This window comes from Diabrotica virgifera, chromosome 9 (genome assembly GCF_917563875.1).
Source record: "Diabrotica virgifera virgifera chromosome 9, PGI_DIABVI_V3a".
In the NCBI taxonomy this organism is placed as follows: Eukaryota; Metazoa; Arthropoda; class Insecta; order Coleoptera; family Chrysomelidae; genus Diabrotica; species Diabrotica virgifera.
In genome coordinates, this window is record NC_065451.1 from 178,515,398 (window position 1) to 178,534,894 (window position 19,497).

Here is a 19,497-nt window from a genome sequence, read left to right on the forward strand (position 1 = left end):
TCTTTTCCAATCTGGGCATTGAGGTCTCCTAGTATAATTATAACATCTTCTTTGGGTATTTTTTCCATCTCTTCTTCTATCTTATCATAAAAATTGTCTTTATCGTCTGTGTTGCTTGTTTCTGTAGGTGCGTATAGGTTTAATAGTGATATATTGAATGGTTTATTATTTATTCTTACATACGCAATTCTTTCACATATCGGTTTAAAGTTTATGACTTTTTCTCTTAGCTGTCCTAGAATCATGAATCCCACTCCTTTTTGTCCTTGCTTCTTTCCTCCTGAGTATAATAGTGTAAAGTCTTGTTTATCAATCTGTCCTTGTCCCTCCCACCGTATCTCTTGCAGTGCTGCAATATCTATTTTCTACTTTGCTAGTTCTTTGCTTATTTCTAGCATTTTTCCTGGTGCCAACATCGTTCTTATATTCCATGTGCTTATTTTCAGTTCTTTATGTTTTTTATTTTTTTGTTTTCGTCTTGTATTTTTGTTTCCTTGTCTGCTCTTATTTATTTCTTTTTTGTGATACATCAATTTATCTGCACTCATTTCCTTTTTATTTGCCTCGTCCGTCGCCAAATAAGTATTGTCTTGTATTCTCTCATCAGTTGCTAGTTTTTTGAAACGTTTTGAAAAACCTCATCCAACTGATTCTTGTTCTTATTCCATTTCCTCTCCCGTCCATCTATTATCAATTTGTTGTGCTTAATTTGGACGCGTTTTCCTTTCTTTATTTCATCATTTGCTATTTTGACTATTTCTTTTTGTATTTGTAATTCCTCTTTCGTTAAATCATTGTTTATATATATTCTTTCTTCTTTTACTTCTTTAAGTTTTCTTTTATTTTCCATTACTTTTATTTTTTCCTCTTTGTTTGACAATCTGACTAAACATGTTTTGTTTCCTAATTTCACAGCTTCTTCTATCTTTATATTAATATCTAGTTCTTTTTTCATAAAGTTCTCCATTGTTTCTTTTAGTAACCTTCTATCTCCCGTATCTATTGTCATTCCCTGTACTATAACATTATTTTCTTTTCTTGCTCTATCGAGTCTTTCAAGGCGCACTTTTACATCTTCCAGTTCCTTTTTCATGTGTTCATTTTCTCTTCGCACTTCACCATTCTCTTGTCTTAATTCTTCTAATTCAATTCTGAGTTCCCTCATTTCTTCTCTGTATTGCCTTTGCTCCTCTTTAATTTCTTTTACGTGAATTTTCAGATCTTGTGTCTCTTTCGTTAAGTTTGCCATCATATTTAATATTTGGTCTAGTTTGTCTTCCTCTGTGTTCCTTTTATCTGGGGTTCTTGATACTTTTTTGCTTTTCGAAAAAGACTGCTCTTTATTTTCTCTATATCTTTTCCGATTATCGTCGGATGTGTAATCGTCGGGGTTCATTTTCTTACCGAAATTGCTCGCGATAAAATCACCCTCCCCACCTATCGCGCCAGAGGAAGATGATTTTCTCAAGCAATATGTTTCTCTTTCGAATGTGTTACCCCTAAATTGAATTAAATTAAATTATTTTACGTTATTTTGGAGCAGTTCGATTCAACAGTTCCCACCTTTAACTTTCAAAATTCCAGTTTCTGGAGCTTGTAATCAACGTTCTAATGATCTACTTTTTTGGCTTGATGTTGAATTAAATTGTATTTGTTGTTTTAAGTTTATGTATTGTATTTAATATTATTGTACTTACAGTCTGTTTCAAGAGTTTATTTCTATAACTTCACTTAACACTAATCGTCTTTGACACACTGTAACTAAAATAGAAACTATTTCTTATTCGCCAAAAAAATTGAATTTTTAGAGAGCCTGATTTTTCACGTGTTGATCTGCCCACAAAAGAGATACAGAAATTAAAAATGGAAATGAATCTCAACAAAACAAAACTTATGATAATAGATGAAGATGAGAAAAGAGAAAGGAATACTAAGTAATATAATAGTAAGGGAACAAGTAATAGAACATGTATCTACTTTTGAATATTTGGGAAATATAATAACAGATGATGGGAAAACGGACTTGGCAATAAGCAATATTTATTTATTTATTACGGGATGTTCCCTTTTTTTACAAATATCAAAAATAAAGTATCCTAACCATAACACAAATACTAAACTAAGTAGTAAATATTGTTAAACAAATGATTATAATTTAAGTAAATTAAACTACCTGAAAATATTATTAAAATGAAAATCTCTGACAATTAAAATCAAATGAAATGAAGACTCCAAGGTATACTCCAATAAACTGAAGAAGGCAACTAACGTGTATTGCTCTTTAAATAATACAATTTTTGGAAAGTCAGAAATAAACAACAAAACTAAACTCAGAGTATATAACAGCATAGTAACTCCGATAATGGCATATGGGGCGGAAACATGGATTGTGCAAAAGAAACATGAATCAATGATAAATACGACCGAGATGAAATACATGAGAAGAATAGCTGGAGTTACGAAGTTTGATAGATTCAGAAATGAAGATATCAGAAGAGAGCTGGAACAAGAACCGATAATGAGGAAGATCGAAAACAAACAATTAAGCTGGTTTGGACACCAAAGAAGTTTAAGAATTCGTATACATTTACACAGGATACGGCATAAGATGTGGTGTGTTTAATGTGTTTTGGCTTAACTTACGTCATTTTTAGTAAGCAAATAAGATATATATGCACATTTGCACGGCAGTATTATACCTAAACCGCATTCAAATAACAAATTCCCAACTATAAACAAACGCACGTGTTACTATTCGCCGTCTCATTCGTCAAGAGGCTGTTAAATGTAATTTATTGCCCTAAACGAGGCGGATTCTCATTTTACAGGTCCAAACTGGTCAGCCTGCAAATTCAAATTGTATGTAGTGCGTTGGTTTTTAAGATACACTTCAGGACGACCCTGTTTAGCTTAGATGCACGTTTGTTTACAGTTGGGAATCTGTAACATGAATAGACTTTAGTTGATTATTCTCCATTCAGCACATAGAGAATATTTAATTTTTAGTTTTATACTATCAGAGAAGGTATAAAAACACGTTTTGCCTAACACATTGGCATACTCTACACCAGCGTTTCCCAAACGGTGGGTCGCGACCCAGTACCAGGCCATGAAAGCAAAATGCCGGGTCGCCTCGCCTCGTCGCTTCAGATCTTCAAGTGAACATGAACATCTTTTACACTGCGAAGTTCGTTGGCTATCAAGAGAGAATTTTTTAAAAAGACTTATTAAATTAATGGAAGAAATTTCACTATTCTTAGAACAACATCCACCAAGGCTATGGATGCAATGTTTCAATTTAAAGATAGTTTTCATTATATAAATTGGTTAATCAAGGTAGCCTATCTTTGTGGTATTTTTTATTACTCGAACAATCTAAATATGACATTACAAGGTTGCAAGTAACTGTATTTAAAGTACAAGAGAAGGTGCCCATGCACCACGCACCAAGCACCACGCCCCAAGCACCACACATCACGCACGAAGCACCACACACCAAGCACCACAAACCACGCTCCAAGCACCACGCCCTAAGCACCACGAACAACGCAACAAGCACCACGCACCAAGCACCACACACCAAGCACCACGCCCCACGCACCAAGCACCACGCCCCACGCACCAAGCACCACGCGTCACGCACCAAGCACCACGCACCAAGCACTACGCACAACGCACCAAGCACCACGCACAAAGCACCACGCACTAAGCACAAATCACCACGCACCAAGCGACACGCACCAAGCACCAAGCAACACGCACCATGCACCACGCACATCGCACCACGCACCTCGCACATTACATCACGCACCTCGCACATCGCACCTCGCACATCGCCCCTCGCACTTCGCACCTTGCACCTCGCACCACGCACCTCGCACCTCGGACCTCGCACCTCTCATTCACACACACACACTCACACACACCAGTGTATGTAGTGAGTATGTAGTATATAAATAGTGGGACACGAAGGATAAACACAAAAATAACCGGGCCACGGAAAAATAAGTATGGGAAACGCTGCTCTACACAATAAAATTATATTATCGCCACAAGTATCATTAAAATAGAATTTTATTTTTATTAACCATATTTATTTGCACTACGCCGCTAGATTCACGTGGCAAGTGAGGAATTCAAATTGAACTGAATATATTGGAATACAATGTTACAATAAAATAGTCAATATATTAACTTTCAGTAATTCTTCACATAAAGGTTTTCGCCAAACTGTGTATTCATTTTTAATGGACAACACATTCTACAGTATTGATGGATTTTTAAATTTTTAACATTTTTGCAAGAACAGTTCTAAATTTCTATTTGTAACTTTTATTTCTTATTTATTTTATTGTAATCACTGTTTTATTTTAATCATATGTAGGTACTTTTACTATATATTGTACTCTATTGCAGCAGTCCGCAACCCTGGGGACACGACCCCATGTGGGGTCAAGAAAGATCTTTATGGGGTCGTCAAAAAAGTAAAAAAGTCAACAAGGTTCTGTACTTATCGAATTTTATTAAGGTTTATGCATAAAATATAACTTCTCTTAACTTACACAATTACACAATGTCCTTAAAACGGAGAGAATTGAAAATAATTATGACTGTATGTCCTGTCCAGTCCCTGTGAAGATGAACACTGTGAAGATGAACTTAAAAAGGAGCAGCTGATCGATGTATTGTCCGATGAAAGCCTTCGATCTATTTTCAAAACAACGGATCTATCCAAGTTCTGGATAATGATGGAAAAGGAATATCCACTGTAATATAAAACATCTTTGCTAAAATTGCTGCCATTCGCATCTACATACCTGTGCGAGACAGCTTTCTCCACATTGACTGCTATAAAAACAAAATATCGCTCCAGACTTAATGTAGAACCTAATTTGAGGGTGTTTCTTTCTGATAATATATCACCAAGAAATAATATACTGACTGCAAGTCTGCAAGCACAAGGTTCACATTAGTTTGTAAACTTACGTATATGTACCTATTTTTTTTTAAGAATAAAATGTTAAAATAATTGTTTGTCTCATTTAATGCCATCATAAATATTATGTAAATGCATAGTTTGCTCTAATATTACTTTCCAAAATAAATAAAAATAATTTATGAAATATAAAAACAGCTAAGTGCAACATGGAGGATAATTGAAGTTTACCTTAATTTCTTCCTGAACTAACCTTTGCACTTGTTAATTTAGTGATTTTTTTTCTGAGGTCGCTCATAACCTCTTTTTTTAATTTTGGGGTCGCAATATCAAAAAGGTTGCGGACCGCTGCTCTATTGTACTAAAACTTTGACTAGTCCAATAAGATTTATATATTTTTTGTAAGAATTGTGTAAACTTTGTCGATGAATAAATTCTATCTAACCCAGACAGTATACAGTAACCCTGTAGTTAGAAAGAGAGATTTTAAAATCCGCAAGACCAGCGATTTGCCTATTTTACCCTTGTGTGCACACCCAACTTTACCAACTATGTTACATACCCAGGTACCCTGGTGCCTTCCTCTCATTTTTTCAATCTATTCATTATTATGCAATTGAAATGGTTTCGTTTGAAATTGAAAATGCACATCCCTTGCACGGCATCATTTACACAGATAAAACAAAATCAAGGAGAAAGAGTGATAAACATATACAGTAGCTGAGAAGATCCATCATGGACGAGATAAGAGCCTAAGGAACGGCTTGGAATAAGGTTGAAGCCTTAGTGCAAAATAGAATACCATGGCGCATTTTCAATAAACATCTATGCTCCACTTAGGAGTTCAAGAACCTTTTATACTACTTATAAGTATAAGAAGGGGGCCTTTTTCAAGAGTCACAACCTTTCTCTTGGTATAAAAGAATGCCGAGATACTACGTCTTCTCTGTCCTTTTTTATGGTGTTGAATCCTGGACATTGAACGAAGATATGTGCCGAAAATTGGAAGCTTTTGAGATGTGGCTATATCGGAGAATTCTTAAAATCCTATGGACTGATCGGGTTACAAATGAGGAGGTCCTTAGAAGAATGGGGAAGAACCGAGAAGTACTAACCACCATGAAATCTCGAAAGTTGGAATACTTTGGACACATTATGCGAAATCAATCCAGATATGCACTCCTACAAGCCATCTCCTGCAAGGAAAATATTTGGAAAGCGAGGTCCAGGAAGAAGAAGAAGAACATCCTGGTTAAAGAACCTCAGAACCTGATTCAACACACCATCTGTGCAGCTTTTCCCTTGCTGCAGATAAAGTGAAGATCACCAACATTCGTCACAGATAAGCATATCAAGAAGAAGTATAAGAACCTTTTATACTAGGTACTTATCAAAAATATCGGAGGACTTAAATATATGGGTATAATACTAACCTTCTTCAGTTTTTTGTCTTTCTTCATATTGTTCTACTTCAGTTTTTATGAGACATTCCTTTAAGTCTAAATAATCGTGTGTGTCATGTGAACTTTGCCTATTAGATTCCTCCTTTATTTCATATTGAAAGCCACCCAAAAGAGCATCATCCAAGTTATTATATTCAATTTCTGTTTTACACTTCTCTTCACTAATTTCTTGTTTTACTTCCATGTTAAATTTTATTACACTAGAGGTAAGTAAGCAGTAAGCACAGTAAACACTAGAATACTATAATATTATATTAATATATATGTTAATATTATTTAATGTTAATTAATATATATGTTAATATATATTAATATTATTATTATTTTAATCTATGAGTAAACGAGCAAACACAGTATTAGTATGACAATGACAGTGACACTATGAAAAGCCTTATGTCATAAACCATCATAAACCCAGACAAACCACCCTCACACTATTTATTTGTGTTTTGTGGTAACAATTAGGGATTCCAATGAACTGTCAGTGGTGGTCGGTGGATGGCTAAACTGACATGGCCATAGACACAGTTAAGGGGGGTGGTCATGGCGTATGTAATGTTTACATTGAATATTGACAAATTTGTAAAGAATATCCTGTTTGGTTTTGTTTTTTTGTTAATTGTGTAGCGAAATTTGTGAAATTGTGATAGCAAATTAAATATGAAGTGGTTTAAACATTCGATACGCCTATGGATGACAGTTTCGCCATCCAGCAGCCATATTATATCACGTGATTTGGTACCCTCTGCCAAAGAATACATATCTCTCACAAGAACCGACGGCGATTCTTTTGTTGTTAGCATGTACTTAATTTTAGTATCGAGTTGGCAAGTGTACACGCGAGTACACTGAGAAAAGTCTCCACATTTCTGGCGTGTATCAATAAAATTTTAGTTGCACTGAGAGAAAGGTTGCATGCAGGGCCGGCTTTTGTTGACATTCTTAATATGGTGGAATTATTTTTGATTTACAAAAGGTTGCAAATACAACACAAAGTAATGGTGAGAATTATATTGATTAAAACCATGGATAAAATACCTTTTTTTATCCTGATTTTAGCATTGAAAGACCAATAATAAAATATATTATAGTGGCGTGACATTCACTAATTATTCTTTTTGGCTTATATTGATACAACGATACAAAATATAATTTGTTGTTTTCACCAATTTTGAAAAAGTGTGAACAAGTTGGTGAGAATTTGAACGACTTGGTGTGACCTAATAGGCTGTCTGTCCGTCCGACCGCGAATATAACTCCTTCAGTCACTATACCAGGTAGAATGACAAATGAGGTGTCAAATGAAAGCTTATAATCCATGGATGGTACTCAAGGTGAGACATTTGACCTAGACTGTCTGTCCGTTCGACCGGAAATGTAACTCCTCCGTCACTATACCAGGTAGAATCACAAATGAGGTGTCGAATGAAAGCTCATAATACATGGATGGTACTAAAGGTGGGAAATTTGACCTAGGACTTCCGGTTTTAGAAATGCGACCGGAAGTACTCTTTTAAAGTCACCGCAATAGCACAAGTGATATATTATTCGACGCGCATTCGCAAGACGAGAACAAATATATACTTCTGGTTTCATGACTGTCTGTCCGTCCGACCGCGAATACAACTCCTCAGTTACTAATACAGATAGAATGACAAATGAGGTGACGAATGAAAGCTTATAACCCATGGATGGTATTAAAGATGAGAAATTTGACATCGGACTTCGGTTTTAGAGTTACAACCGTAGGTACTGCTTTAAAGTCACTCAAAATATGATATGAATGTAAAACAAGATGACAAAATTAGTAAAATCGTAGATCAATCGACGCAAAGTTACACGAAGAGTTCCAATATCGACTTCCAGTTCTACTTTCGATTACTTTGGGTGAAAACCTAGGACCAATTACTTGTTTGTCGAGGTATTTCCTAATTCATTATATTCGTTATTTCGTAAAATAATCGAAAAATAACAGCCGTTGTAACCGTCACGGAATCCAATTCTTTTTGGATGACAAATGTTCGTGATCAACAACAAGAAACTGTATGTTAAAATCGAATGTCAATATTTTCAATTTTTATTGTCTTGGAAACCAGCCAAAACATTCCGTACATTCCAGCCAAAACCAGCCAGTACATTATTTAAAGTCGAATATCGGGGTAAATAAATAAAAAACCAATAAGTATTGTACTATTTTATTTCTATAAATATAAAGATGTAATAACTGAAAAAATATATATAGTATAAAGACTAAGTTTTCACTCTAATGGAATATAGAACATCCCACCAGAATGAAAACAATGGGAACCTTCTCTGGTTACACCTCCGAGGCTTCTACAATTTGCAAGCCATACGGATGCTGAGACTAAGGAAGATGAGGGAATTCTACAATTTACAATTCACGTCCCATCTGCTCAGCGCGGTAAAGTTCCAACGAGAATGGTTCCCTTCATACTCCACACAGAGTAAATGTAAATCAAAAATGAATAACCATTTTCAATTTCGTTGCAAAACGAAAATACAGCCGAACCATATTCCAGTCTAATCAGAGAGTGCTGCAAGCACCCCTACCGGTTTCGAAACTTATTAGTCTCTCATCAGGAGGCACATATGCTGATCTCCCTTATCCAACCAAAACAAACCCCAGCGTGCAGTCCCGAATTGCAACGAACGAAATGGCATAGATGCCCTAGCGGCAACTGCTAGCAAAAAGACTAAGTTTTCACTCTAATGGAATATAGAACATCCCACCAGAATGAAAACAATGGGAACCTTCTCTGGTTACACCTCCGAGGCTTCTACAATTTGCAAGCCATACGGATGCTGAGACTAAGGAAGATGAGGGAATTCTACAATTTACAATTCACGTCCCATCTGCTCAGCGCGGTAAAGTTCCAACGAGAATGGTTCCCTTCATACTCCACACAGAGTAAATGTAAATCAAAAATGAATAACCATTTTCAATTTCGTTGCAAAACGAAAATACAGCCGAACCATATTCCAGTCTAATCAGAGAGTGCTGCAAGCACCCCTACCGGTTTCGAAACTTATTAGTCTCTCATCAGGAGGCACATATGCTGATCTCCCTTATCCAACCAAAACAAACCCCAGCGTGCAGTCCCGAATTGCAACGAACGAAATGGCATAGATGCCCTAGCGGCAACTGCTAGCAAAAAGACTAAGTTTTCACTCTAATGGAATATAGAACATCCCACCAGAATGAAAACAATGGGAACCTTCTCTGGTTACACCTCCGAGGCTTCTACAATTTGCAAGCCATACGGATGCTGAGACTAAGGAAGATGAGGGAATTCTACAATTTACAATTCGGGACTGCACGCTGGGGTTTGTTTTGGTTGGATAAGGGAGATCAGCATATGTGCCTCCTGATGAGAGACTAATAAGTTTCGAAACCGGTAGGGGTGCTTGCAGCACTCTCTGATTAGACTGGAATATGGTTCGGCTGTATTTTCGTTTTGCAACGAAATTGAAAATGGTTATTCATTTTTGATTTACATTTACTCTGTGTGGAGTATGAAGGGAACCATTCTCGTTGGAACTTTACCGCGCTGAGCAGATGGGACGTGAATTGTAAATTGTAGAATTCCCTCATCTTCCTTAGTCTCAGCATCCGTATGGCTTGCAAATTGTAGAAGCCTCGGAGGTGTAACCAGAGAAGGTTCCCATTGTTTTCATTCTGGTGGGATGTTCTATATTCCATTAGAGTGAAAACTTAGTCTTTTTGCTAGCAGTTGCCGCTAGGGCATCTATGCCATTTCGTTCGTTGCAATTCGGGACTGCACGCTGGGGTTTGTTTTGGTTGGATAAGGGAGATCAGCATATGTGCCTCCTGATGAGAGACTAATAAGTTTCGAAACCGGTAGGGGTGCTTGCAGCACTCTCTGATTAGACTGGAATATGGTTCGGCTGTATTTTCGTTTTGCAACGAAATTGAAAATGGTTATTCATTTTTGATTTACATTTACTCTGTGTGGAGTATGAAGGGAACCATTCTCGTTGGAACTTTACCGCGCTGAGCAGATGGGACGTGAATTGTAAATTGTAGAATTCCCTCATCTTCCTTAGTCTCAGCATCCGTATGGCTTGCAAATTGTAGAAGCCTCGGAGGTGTAACCAGAGAAGGTTCCCATTGTTTTCATTCTGGTGGGATGTTCTATATTCCATTAGAGTGAAAACTTAGTCTTTTTGCTAGCAGTTGCCGCTAGGGCATCTATGCCATTTCGTTCGTTGCAATTCGGGACTGCACGCTGGGGTTTGTTTTGGTTGGATAAGGGAGATCAGCATATGTGCCTCCTGATGAGAGACTAATAAGTTTCGAAACCGGTAGGGGTGCTTGCAGCACTCTCTGATTAGACTGGAATATGGTTCGGCTGTATTTTCGTTTTGCAACGAAATTGAAAATGGTTATTCATTTTTATATATAGTATACAATAAAAACTAATAAGCAATCGAGAAAAGAGAAAAAGTAATTTTTTAATTAATATATTAATTAATATATATATATATATGGAAACGTTTTGATCATTATGGTCAGAAGCTTATATTCCATATGAAAGCAGCCTTTAGCTTTTTTTGTTGGAACGCAAGTATAATCAAGAGAATGTAAACCTATTATGAAGAGTGTATTGTCAATTATCAATCATTAACTTGAGTGTTGAAACAATTTCAAGTGATATTGGATCAAACTTTTTGAATTAGCTAAATTATATAATGGTACTCCTGAAAATCCTGAATTTCAAGTAGTCAGTCATAAATTGTTTTATATATTTGACCTAAGTTATTGTTTTATACAAACTACAGAAACAATTGAATGAAACATAGTTTATTAAATTTAATTTAGGTTTGCTGATTAAAGTACTTTATGGAAGTTTTTGTGAGTATTGGATTCTCAACTTTTTAAACACAGCACGTGGCTTGTGGAATGAACACATATAAAATATGACTTTTTGCTCTTCCTGCAGATGCATTTGGTACAGTAGAGGTCAAAGAAAGGTTAGAGAATTTGTATGATATTTTAGATTCAAATTCTTTGTGAAATCCCAATAAATACAAAATTAATTTTTTATACGATAGTTTATAGTTCATGAAAAAGCTTTCTTTCTTTCTTTCTCCCCTTCCTTATACCCTTTCAGGTGTCGGATTTGGGTTTAATTTAGCTACATATTCACCCATCTCTTCCATTCTTTTCGGTCCTGTGCTATTAGTTTCATTTCTTCTAGCGTTTTCTGTTTGATTTTTCCTGCTTCTACTATTTGCTGTATCCATTTTTTCTTCGGCCTGCCTTTTTTCTTTTTTGTAATATTCCTTGTTTCGTGAATTTTCCTTGCTAGTCTACTAGGTTTCATTCTCATCAGATGTCCATACCAGTTTAATTGCCTCTTTATTATTTTATTCATTATTGGTTTCTATCCCATTTGGTCTTTCCGGCTATAGCACGTAAATGTCTTATCTCAATTGCATTTATCCTACTATTATGCTTTTTCTGTAAAGTCCAATTTTCGCTTGTATACAGTATCGTCGGTATCACAATCGTATTATATATTTTAATTTTTGTTTCGTGGGACAATTCTTTTTTCCTCAGAATTGGCGCTAGTGCGTAGTACAGTTAATTTGATTTTTTAGTTCTGTTTGTTATTTCGAGGTCTATTTTCCCATCATTGGTAATAATACTTCCAAGATAATCATATGCTGTAACTATTTCCAGTTGAGTATTTTTGCATTTTATAATTACTTCATTTTCTTCCTTTTCACCGATGACCATTATTTTACTTTTCTCGATGTTTATTTCCATTTTTAATTTCTCTATTTCTTCTGTCCATATATTTATGAGTTTTTGCATTTTTGTCACGGAATCTGCTATAAGGACTATGTCATCCGCATACAATAGGGCTTCTATTTTTATTGGCTGTAATCTTTGGTATCCTATTGTTGTCTGTATTTGGTTCGTTCTTTCTCCAGTATTTCTAGTCAATTCATTCATGACTATTATGAATAGTAGCGGACTAAGACTGTCTCCTTGCTTGATACCTCTTTCCCAATTGAATTCTTCAGATCTTTCTCCTGCTATCTGTACACGTCCTTTTACTACTCCGTATATATTTTCAATTATTTTTATCAGTGTACTTGGTACTTTCATGTTCTGCAAGCATTTCCATATAATTTGTCTTTCTATAGAGTCGAATGCTGCCCTTAGATCTATGAATGCTAGAATGAGCTTTCCCCCCGAGTCAATACTTCTTTCTATTATATTTCTAATGATGTAAATGTTATCGTTTGTCTGTCTTTCTGGTCTAAACGCTGCTTGTTCTTCTCCCAGTTCTTTTTCTACCTCTTGTCTTAGCCTCTTCTCTACTATTTTCGTGTATATTTTAAAACATACCGATGATAAACATATTGCTCTATAATTTTCGCAGTTGACGTGTTCTCCCTTTTTGTATATTGGCACTATAAGGTTACTTTGCCAGTCTTTTGGGATTTGCTGCTTTTCCCATGCCTCTTTGTATATTTTCAACAACCAGTTTATCCCTTCTTCTCCCATGTACTTGACCATTTCCGGGTCTATGTCATCATCCCCTCCAGCTTTACCTATTTTTACGTTTGATACTTCCAATATTACTTCTTCTCTATTTATTTGCTCTAATTCTTTGTTCTCGTTATCTTGATATGTTTCATTTCTATCATCTATTATTGCATTTCTAAATTTGTTTTCATAGTATTCTTTCCATACTTTAGCTATTTGTTCTGGAGTTGTTTGGATTTGGTTTGTTGTATCCCTTACGGCTGTTATTTCTTTATGTTTTCCTTTCTTCATATGTCTGATTGTTGTCCAGAAGCTTCTATTATTTGTTACATAGTTTTGTTGTAATTCTTCTCCAAACTCTTCCCACGTTTTTGTTTTTACTTGTTTTATGGTGTTTTTCACTAATCGTCTCAGCCTTTTGTATTCTTCTTTATCTTCTTCCAGTTCGGTCTCAATGTATTTTTTCCATGCTATTTTCTTTTTCTTCACTGCTGTTTTAACTTCATTGTTCCACCATCTCGTTCTTTTATGGAGTTTGTTATGTTTTCTGATTCCACATATTTCTGTTGCTGTAGACTTTATGACTACTTTGAAGGCGTTCCATCTTTCTTCCAGTGTCCATGCCTCTTTTTGGTTTTCTAGTTGTCTTAATCTTCTATTTGTTTCTTCATGAAAAAGCTTAAAATAATTAATTCACATAATCAAGATATCTCAAAAAGAAATAAATTGTATAAATGTTGGAAAATAACAATTAATAGTTGTAGGCTATATAAGAAAATATATATAGAAAATAAGTCTATACAAAATATTATGAACTACAAACTGATACAAAAACAAAATACTAACGCCAAGCCAAGCCAAACAAACAACTGTGACAACAAACGCCGATCCTGTACAATAGGGCTTTTCATCGATTGTCATTTGTTTCGAGCTTCTGTCATATGTTGTATAATCTGTGTATAATATTAATATACACGGATTCGCCATGAGCCGATGGGTAGAGGGGATTTGACAGCTTTCGCCAGCGCTGTTAGTGGCAGTTTTGTGCATTTATCTGATAAATTCAAATGGCGCGCCATGGGTAGAGGAGAGGGGATTTGACGGTTTTCACCAGCGCTGTTAGTGCAGCGTTGCCACATTTAGTAGATTTCTACTTTTTTGGTAGATTTTTGATATATTTTAAAAAATTCTAGTAGGCAATATTTATTAGTAGATTTTTGGTATATTTCAACATTTTCTTATGACTAAAATAAAATTTGCTTTTTAATAGTATTTACCCCATTTCTAAATTAATTTTTAGACATTTTGTTACAATTTTCCAATGTCATTACCGAAAATAAGATTCAGTGATGGGATTCTGTGTACAATTGCTAACACCGCCGACCGCTTTCTATCAATGTCAATATATTTGAATTTTTAGTTTTAATTCAAATATTTTCTTGTTTTACTAAGGGCCGGTTGTTCGAACGCTAATCAAAAATGATCATTATCAAATATTTAATTACTTTCACAACTGTCAATGTCAACTTTGATTGGGTTGCTGAAAACAATTTTATTGATTACAATTATGAAATTAATTAATCAATTATGTTAATAATTGTTATGTTAATTGATTAACTAATCTCATAATTATAATAAATTATGTTTTCAGCAACCCAACCAAAGTTGACATTGACAGTTGTGACAGTAATTAAATATTTGATAGTCATCATGATTAGCGTTCGAACAACCGGCCCTAAGTGTCACTTCAGCATCAACTAGCAAAACTAGAAAATAATTCAATTAAAGCTAAAAATTCAAATATTTTCACGACAATTGACATCGATAGAAAGCGAAGTGCAGATATCTACAGTGCACGGAATCTAGCCCCAGGACGTAGAAGATGAATATTAAACAGAAATGAAACTGGATTCTGGTGTAACAAACTTGCAGATTTCAAGTAGCAGTGCAATCAGTACCTATTTCAGGTGTTATTGAAGAGTTCTGGTATTCGGTGAGCCTGTTAGAAGCTAACGATGGAAAACTAAAATATAATATACATTAGGTACATTCCATGTCAAATCACTCAGGCAAACAATTTTGGATCTCCTATTTGTCTGAAAATTGGTATATAGCTTCTGCGGGACGTAAAAATAAGATAATTAAGGTCAAAAAATCTTCTTCTTCTTTTTTTCTCAAAATGGTATTTTATGCGATTTCACAGTGATTTGGTGTTTATTTAAACAAATTTGCATTTTCTGTCGTAAAGTATCAATGAAAAACATAATATTTTAATAGAAAGGACTCAAAAATGTCATCATATGGCATTATAACAAGTTAATTTGAATCAAAACAAGTTTTTGATCAAATTTTATAGTGTAAAAAATGTTAAAATACCGTTTTTTACATTTTCCTCCATTCCCAAAATACATCATCATTGATTTGTCTGAAAATTTGCCCACCGATAGCCAAAAGATAGGACTCTAAGTGGTTAGAAGGATTTAAATTATATTCCAATACCAAAAAAGTTACATGCAGTAATATCAGACTCAACAGTATATATTAGTCCAGTCGGGATAGCATTTGACCTTGAATGCCGAGCTGCCCAAAATTTTATTTTTCTGATCTTTAGGGGAGTCAATAGTAGCCTAAATTTAAAATCACGAATTAATTCCTCCGTTACGTTTGCCGCCATCTTGATTTTAAAGGAGAACCTGTTTTGCTCAATATCTCCGCCATTTTGAACTTTTCGACAAAAATGGTAGGAACTGAAATTGTTCCAAATAAATCGTATTTACAATTATTACAATTTCTTTCTAACAATTTTTGTCGTGAAGTCGATATTTTTGAGTTAACTGTACTTACAGTAGATACCTATAATATTGCATGTAACTTTTTTGGTATTGTAATATATAATTCAAATCCTTTTCACCACTTAAAGTCCTATTTTTTGTCTATCTGTGGGCAAATTTTCAGCCAAATCGATTTTGATGTATTTTGGGAATCGAGAAAAATGTAAAAAACGGTATTTTAACGTTTTCTACACTATAAAATTTGATCAAAAGCTTGTTTTGAATCAAAGTAACTTGTTATAATGACATTTTTGAGTCCCTTCTATTAAAATATTTTTTTTCCATTGATACTTTACAATAGAAAATGCAAATTTGTCTAAATAAACACCAAATCACTGTAAAATCGCATAAAATAACATTTTGAGAAACAAACGAAGAAGAAGATTTTTTGACCTTAAATATCTTATTTTTACGTCCCGAAGAAGCTACATACCAATTTTCAGACAAATCGGAGGTCATAAATTTTTTTTGCTCCAAAATTGAGTGATTTGAAATGGAATGACCCATTATAATATATATTATATAATATATATTATAATTATAATATATGTAACTTTGCAAAACAACAAATGTTGTGTTTGCGTGTTTCTAATGTAAAATGCGAAATAATTGTTTGAAGAATGTGATCCAGACATGCAGATGTTAAAATCAGTTGATGACAAAATATTATATACAAATATTAAATATGAAACTGATAAAAATTAATTATAGTTGGTCATTTTGTTCCCCAGTTAAAATATAAAAAAGTTTGGTTTTTGTTTACAAACAGTCATATTAATTTCTAGTTAAACTTACTCTGTGGCTCAGTGGTAAGAGCGCCTACCTTTTAATCGAAAGGTCCGAATGGTCGTGAGTTCGAATCTCACCAGGCTAGAGAATTTTTCGTTTATTATAAATTAATAAATGAAAATAGTTTCTATCCTTGTGGGATCGGTACCCACCGGAGGGACCGCAGACGTTCAGATACAATTAGCGTCTCTGCAGAGACAATGACATCGACTTTGCAAAGTAACAAGACACTTACTCAACACACACACTACACATAACACTAGCTACCTAATTGGTAAAATCCACTGTACCATCACCATGCCAATGCCCATTAGTTGTCGAGGCATTAGCTAAATAAAAAAAATTTCTAGTTAGTCAGCTGTTATTTTTATTATAAAAAGTCCTAAATTATATACAAATATATTAATAAAGTTTTATAGTATATTTTAGTTTTTGATAAGTAAATTTTAGTAAGCTAAACTTACAGTAGATTTTCTAAATAAAATGTGGCAACGCTGTGTTAGTGGCAGTTGGCCTTGGCAGTTTTGTTTTGTGCATTTGATAAACTTCACAAACTGAAATGGCGGATAATATGGATTTTTCAAAAAACTTATATATTAAATATTAAAATTATAATGAATAAAATAAAAAAACATAATTAATTTGACTATTAATTCTGTGTATTCGTTTAGTAATCAGGTTACAATAATATTTCAGTTCATAATTTGTGTCTTTCTAGAAAAGTATCTATTTTTCTCGTTTTGCATATTTCACATACATAAATTTTATCAGAAAAGTATAAGTTTCAAACCGCGAGATAGCGCTACCGTCGAAACTCACAGCCAATACAAGACAAATGTCACCAAAATTATTTGCTATTCATACAAATTGAGAAATGGCCGATCTGGCACATGCGCATAAAAATTTAGTTCATAGATAATCCGTTTGTGTCGGTTCTTGGGAGATATGTATTCTTTGCCTCTGCGTCTTAGTCCTGTCGCCAGGGGGGGTACAACGGCACGAAACCTTAATTCGCACACTTGATCCAACGTTGCCAAGTCACTAAAATCTCAATATTTGACACCAATTTGACAATTGACAGATTATCTTTTAAAAATAAATGTAAATAGTTATGAACAAAACAAAGTCGGGAACAATGGATTAATGGATATGTAAAAGCCATAAGGAGAACAGAACTAAAATTAAAATATGAAAGAATATGCAATAAACATTGTATAAAAGTGGTAAGTAATTCAATTAATAAGGTTTTTAAAAAATGTCTACAATAATAAAGATGTACCTTAGTAATAATTCAAACTTAATTATTAGGAAAGCCAGCCACTTTAAAAAGATATTCCAAACTAAAACATGGGTTACCAAAGCAGGCAATAAAAAGAAAAGGTGATCTAGAATGCAAGAGAAGAGCTGATGAAATGTAAAGAAAATAATGAAGAGACTTCTCTCGACCATGTAAGTATAAGATATTAAGATATAGTTTATTACAATATGGTTAGATGCAAAGCTCACCATGTTTTAATGCATATAGCCTAAACTGTCCTTCAATATTTTTCTAATGGTGCTACAACCCTTTGTGAGTCTTGGTGTGCTTAACAACATTCTGCCCTGCCAGATACTTTTCTGATGTTCATGGTTTTAAGATCCCCTCTATATCGTCTATCCATCTTTTATGGGCCCTTCCTCTTGTTCTATTTCCTTGGGGCTTCCATCTCTGGATTACTTGTACAGCTCGATTATCTGGCATTCTTTCTGAGTGATCAAGCCAATTTAGTCTTTGAGATTTTACAATTCTAGCAATATCTGCGCTCTGCATTAGTATTATCCAGCTCGTGTTCATTTTAATTCTCCACAAACCATCACTGCAATGTGTAGATTTGTTTTGTAGATTCTAACGTTAGACTTAGTAACTTACTTTTCGTCAAGTCTTTGTATGCATAAAATCACTTATTGCTGCTAAGAATCCATGCTTTTCTTGACTGGCGTTGTTGTCATTTATTATTGAGTCTGGGTAGTGAAAATGGGAGGCATATTCGTAGGTATGGTTTTCTACCTTCAGATGTTCATGTTCATTTTACTTTGTGCACTCTATATATTTTGTTTTACTTTCATTTATATATAAACTAAACATAGTAGCTTCCCATTTCAGGTCTATAGCTTTTTCTTTTAATACCTTTTTGTTGTGGCTTATTATGGCAACTGCCCTTATATAAAACTAACTAAACTAACCTAAACCTTATAGGTATAACTGTCCTAATATTAAAATACAGTTGTCCCTTGATAGTCCGACAGGTATGGGACCAAAAGGTCAGACTACCGAGCATGTCGGAGTATCAAGTGTGTACTGTACTTTTGTGGTACTTTCCACATTTGTATGATTTTTATGGTACACAACGTAAAATTTTTATTTATGTATTTGTTTTTAGGAACAAACACCAGCTATTTTATATATGTAGAAAAAGGAAAAACTGCTGGAACTTTACTTTAAAGGCTTTTGACTAGTGAAGATTTGGATAAACAACAGGAGTTACTTTGGGCTATAGCTACGTGCAAATTTATTTTCTTGTGGCTTCCTATGTTTATTCTTATTAACTATATCTACACTTTGATATGTTTTTAGTCGCATGAAGATTTTATAGTTTATTATTTTATGTATATTGTTATATTTGTGTTGAATAAACATTATTATTATTATTATTACCTTAATTTCCATTAAATAAATTAACTGTAATCAATAAATCGTTTTTAATGTTGATAAATAAATTATCAATAATAATTCCCAAATATTTTATTTGTTTGACAACTTCTACAAAATAATATTTCGTAGTAATAATCAATGCTTTGGTTTAAGAAATAGACAACTTAGAATAGAAATATGCTTTATTATCATGGAGAATTGTACAATTTTATAGACAATGCTTACAGAGTCATAAAAAATACAAA

General features: G+C 34.2%; 1 protein-coding gene and 1 long non-coding RNA gene across 5 annotated transcripts in view; one reads left to right on the plus strand and one right to left on the minus strand.

Annotated features, from left to right (window-relative positions):
* LOC126892014 (zinc finger protein 235-like) overlaps positions 1 to 7,129 on the minus strand; it is a 92,300-nt gene extending 85,171 nt beyond the window's left edge. For 3 of the 4 annotated variants that reach the window (XM_050661433.1, XM_050661432.1, XM_050661429.1), the window contains exon 1: positions 6,370 to 7,129. In XM_050661433.1, the coding sequence (XP_050517390.1) occupies positions 6,370 to 6,583 (214 nt within the window). In that variant the 5' untranslated portion in view covers positions 6,584 to 7,129. The remainder of the gene's footprint in view (positions 1 to 6,369) is intronic. The other variant, XM_050661426.1, reaches the window with a different exon arrangement.
* Positions 7,130 to 17,587: 10,458 nt separating this feature from the next.
* LOC126892020 (uncharacterized) lies at positions 17,588 to 19,251 on the plus strand. The gene is made up of 3 exons (XR_007700652.1): positions 17,588 to 17,783; positions 17,869 to 18,009; positions 18,981 to 19,251. It is a non-coding gene; the product is annotated as an uncharacterized LOC126892020 (long non-coding RNA).
* The last annotated feature ends 246 nt before the right edge of the window (positions 19,252 to 19,497 follow it).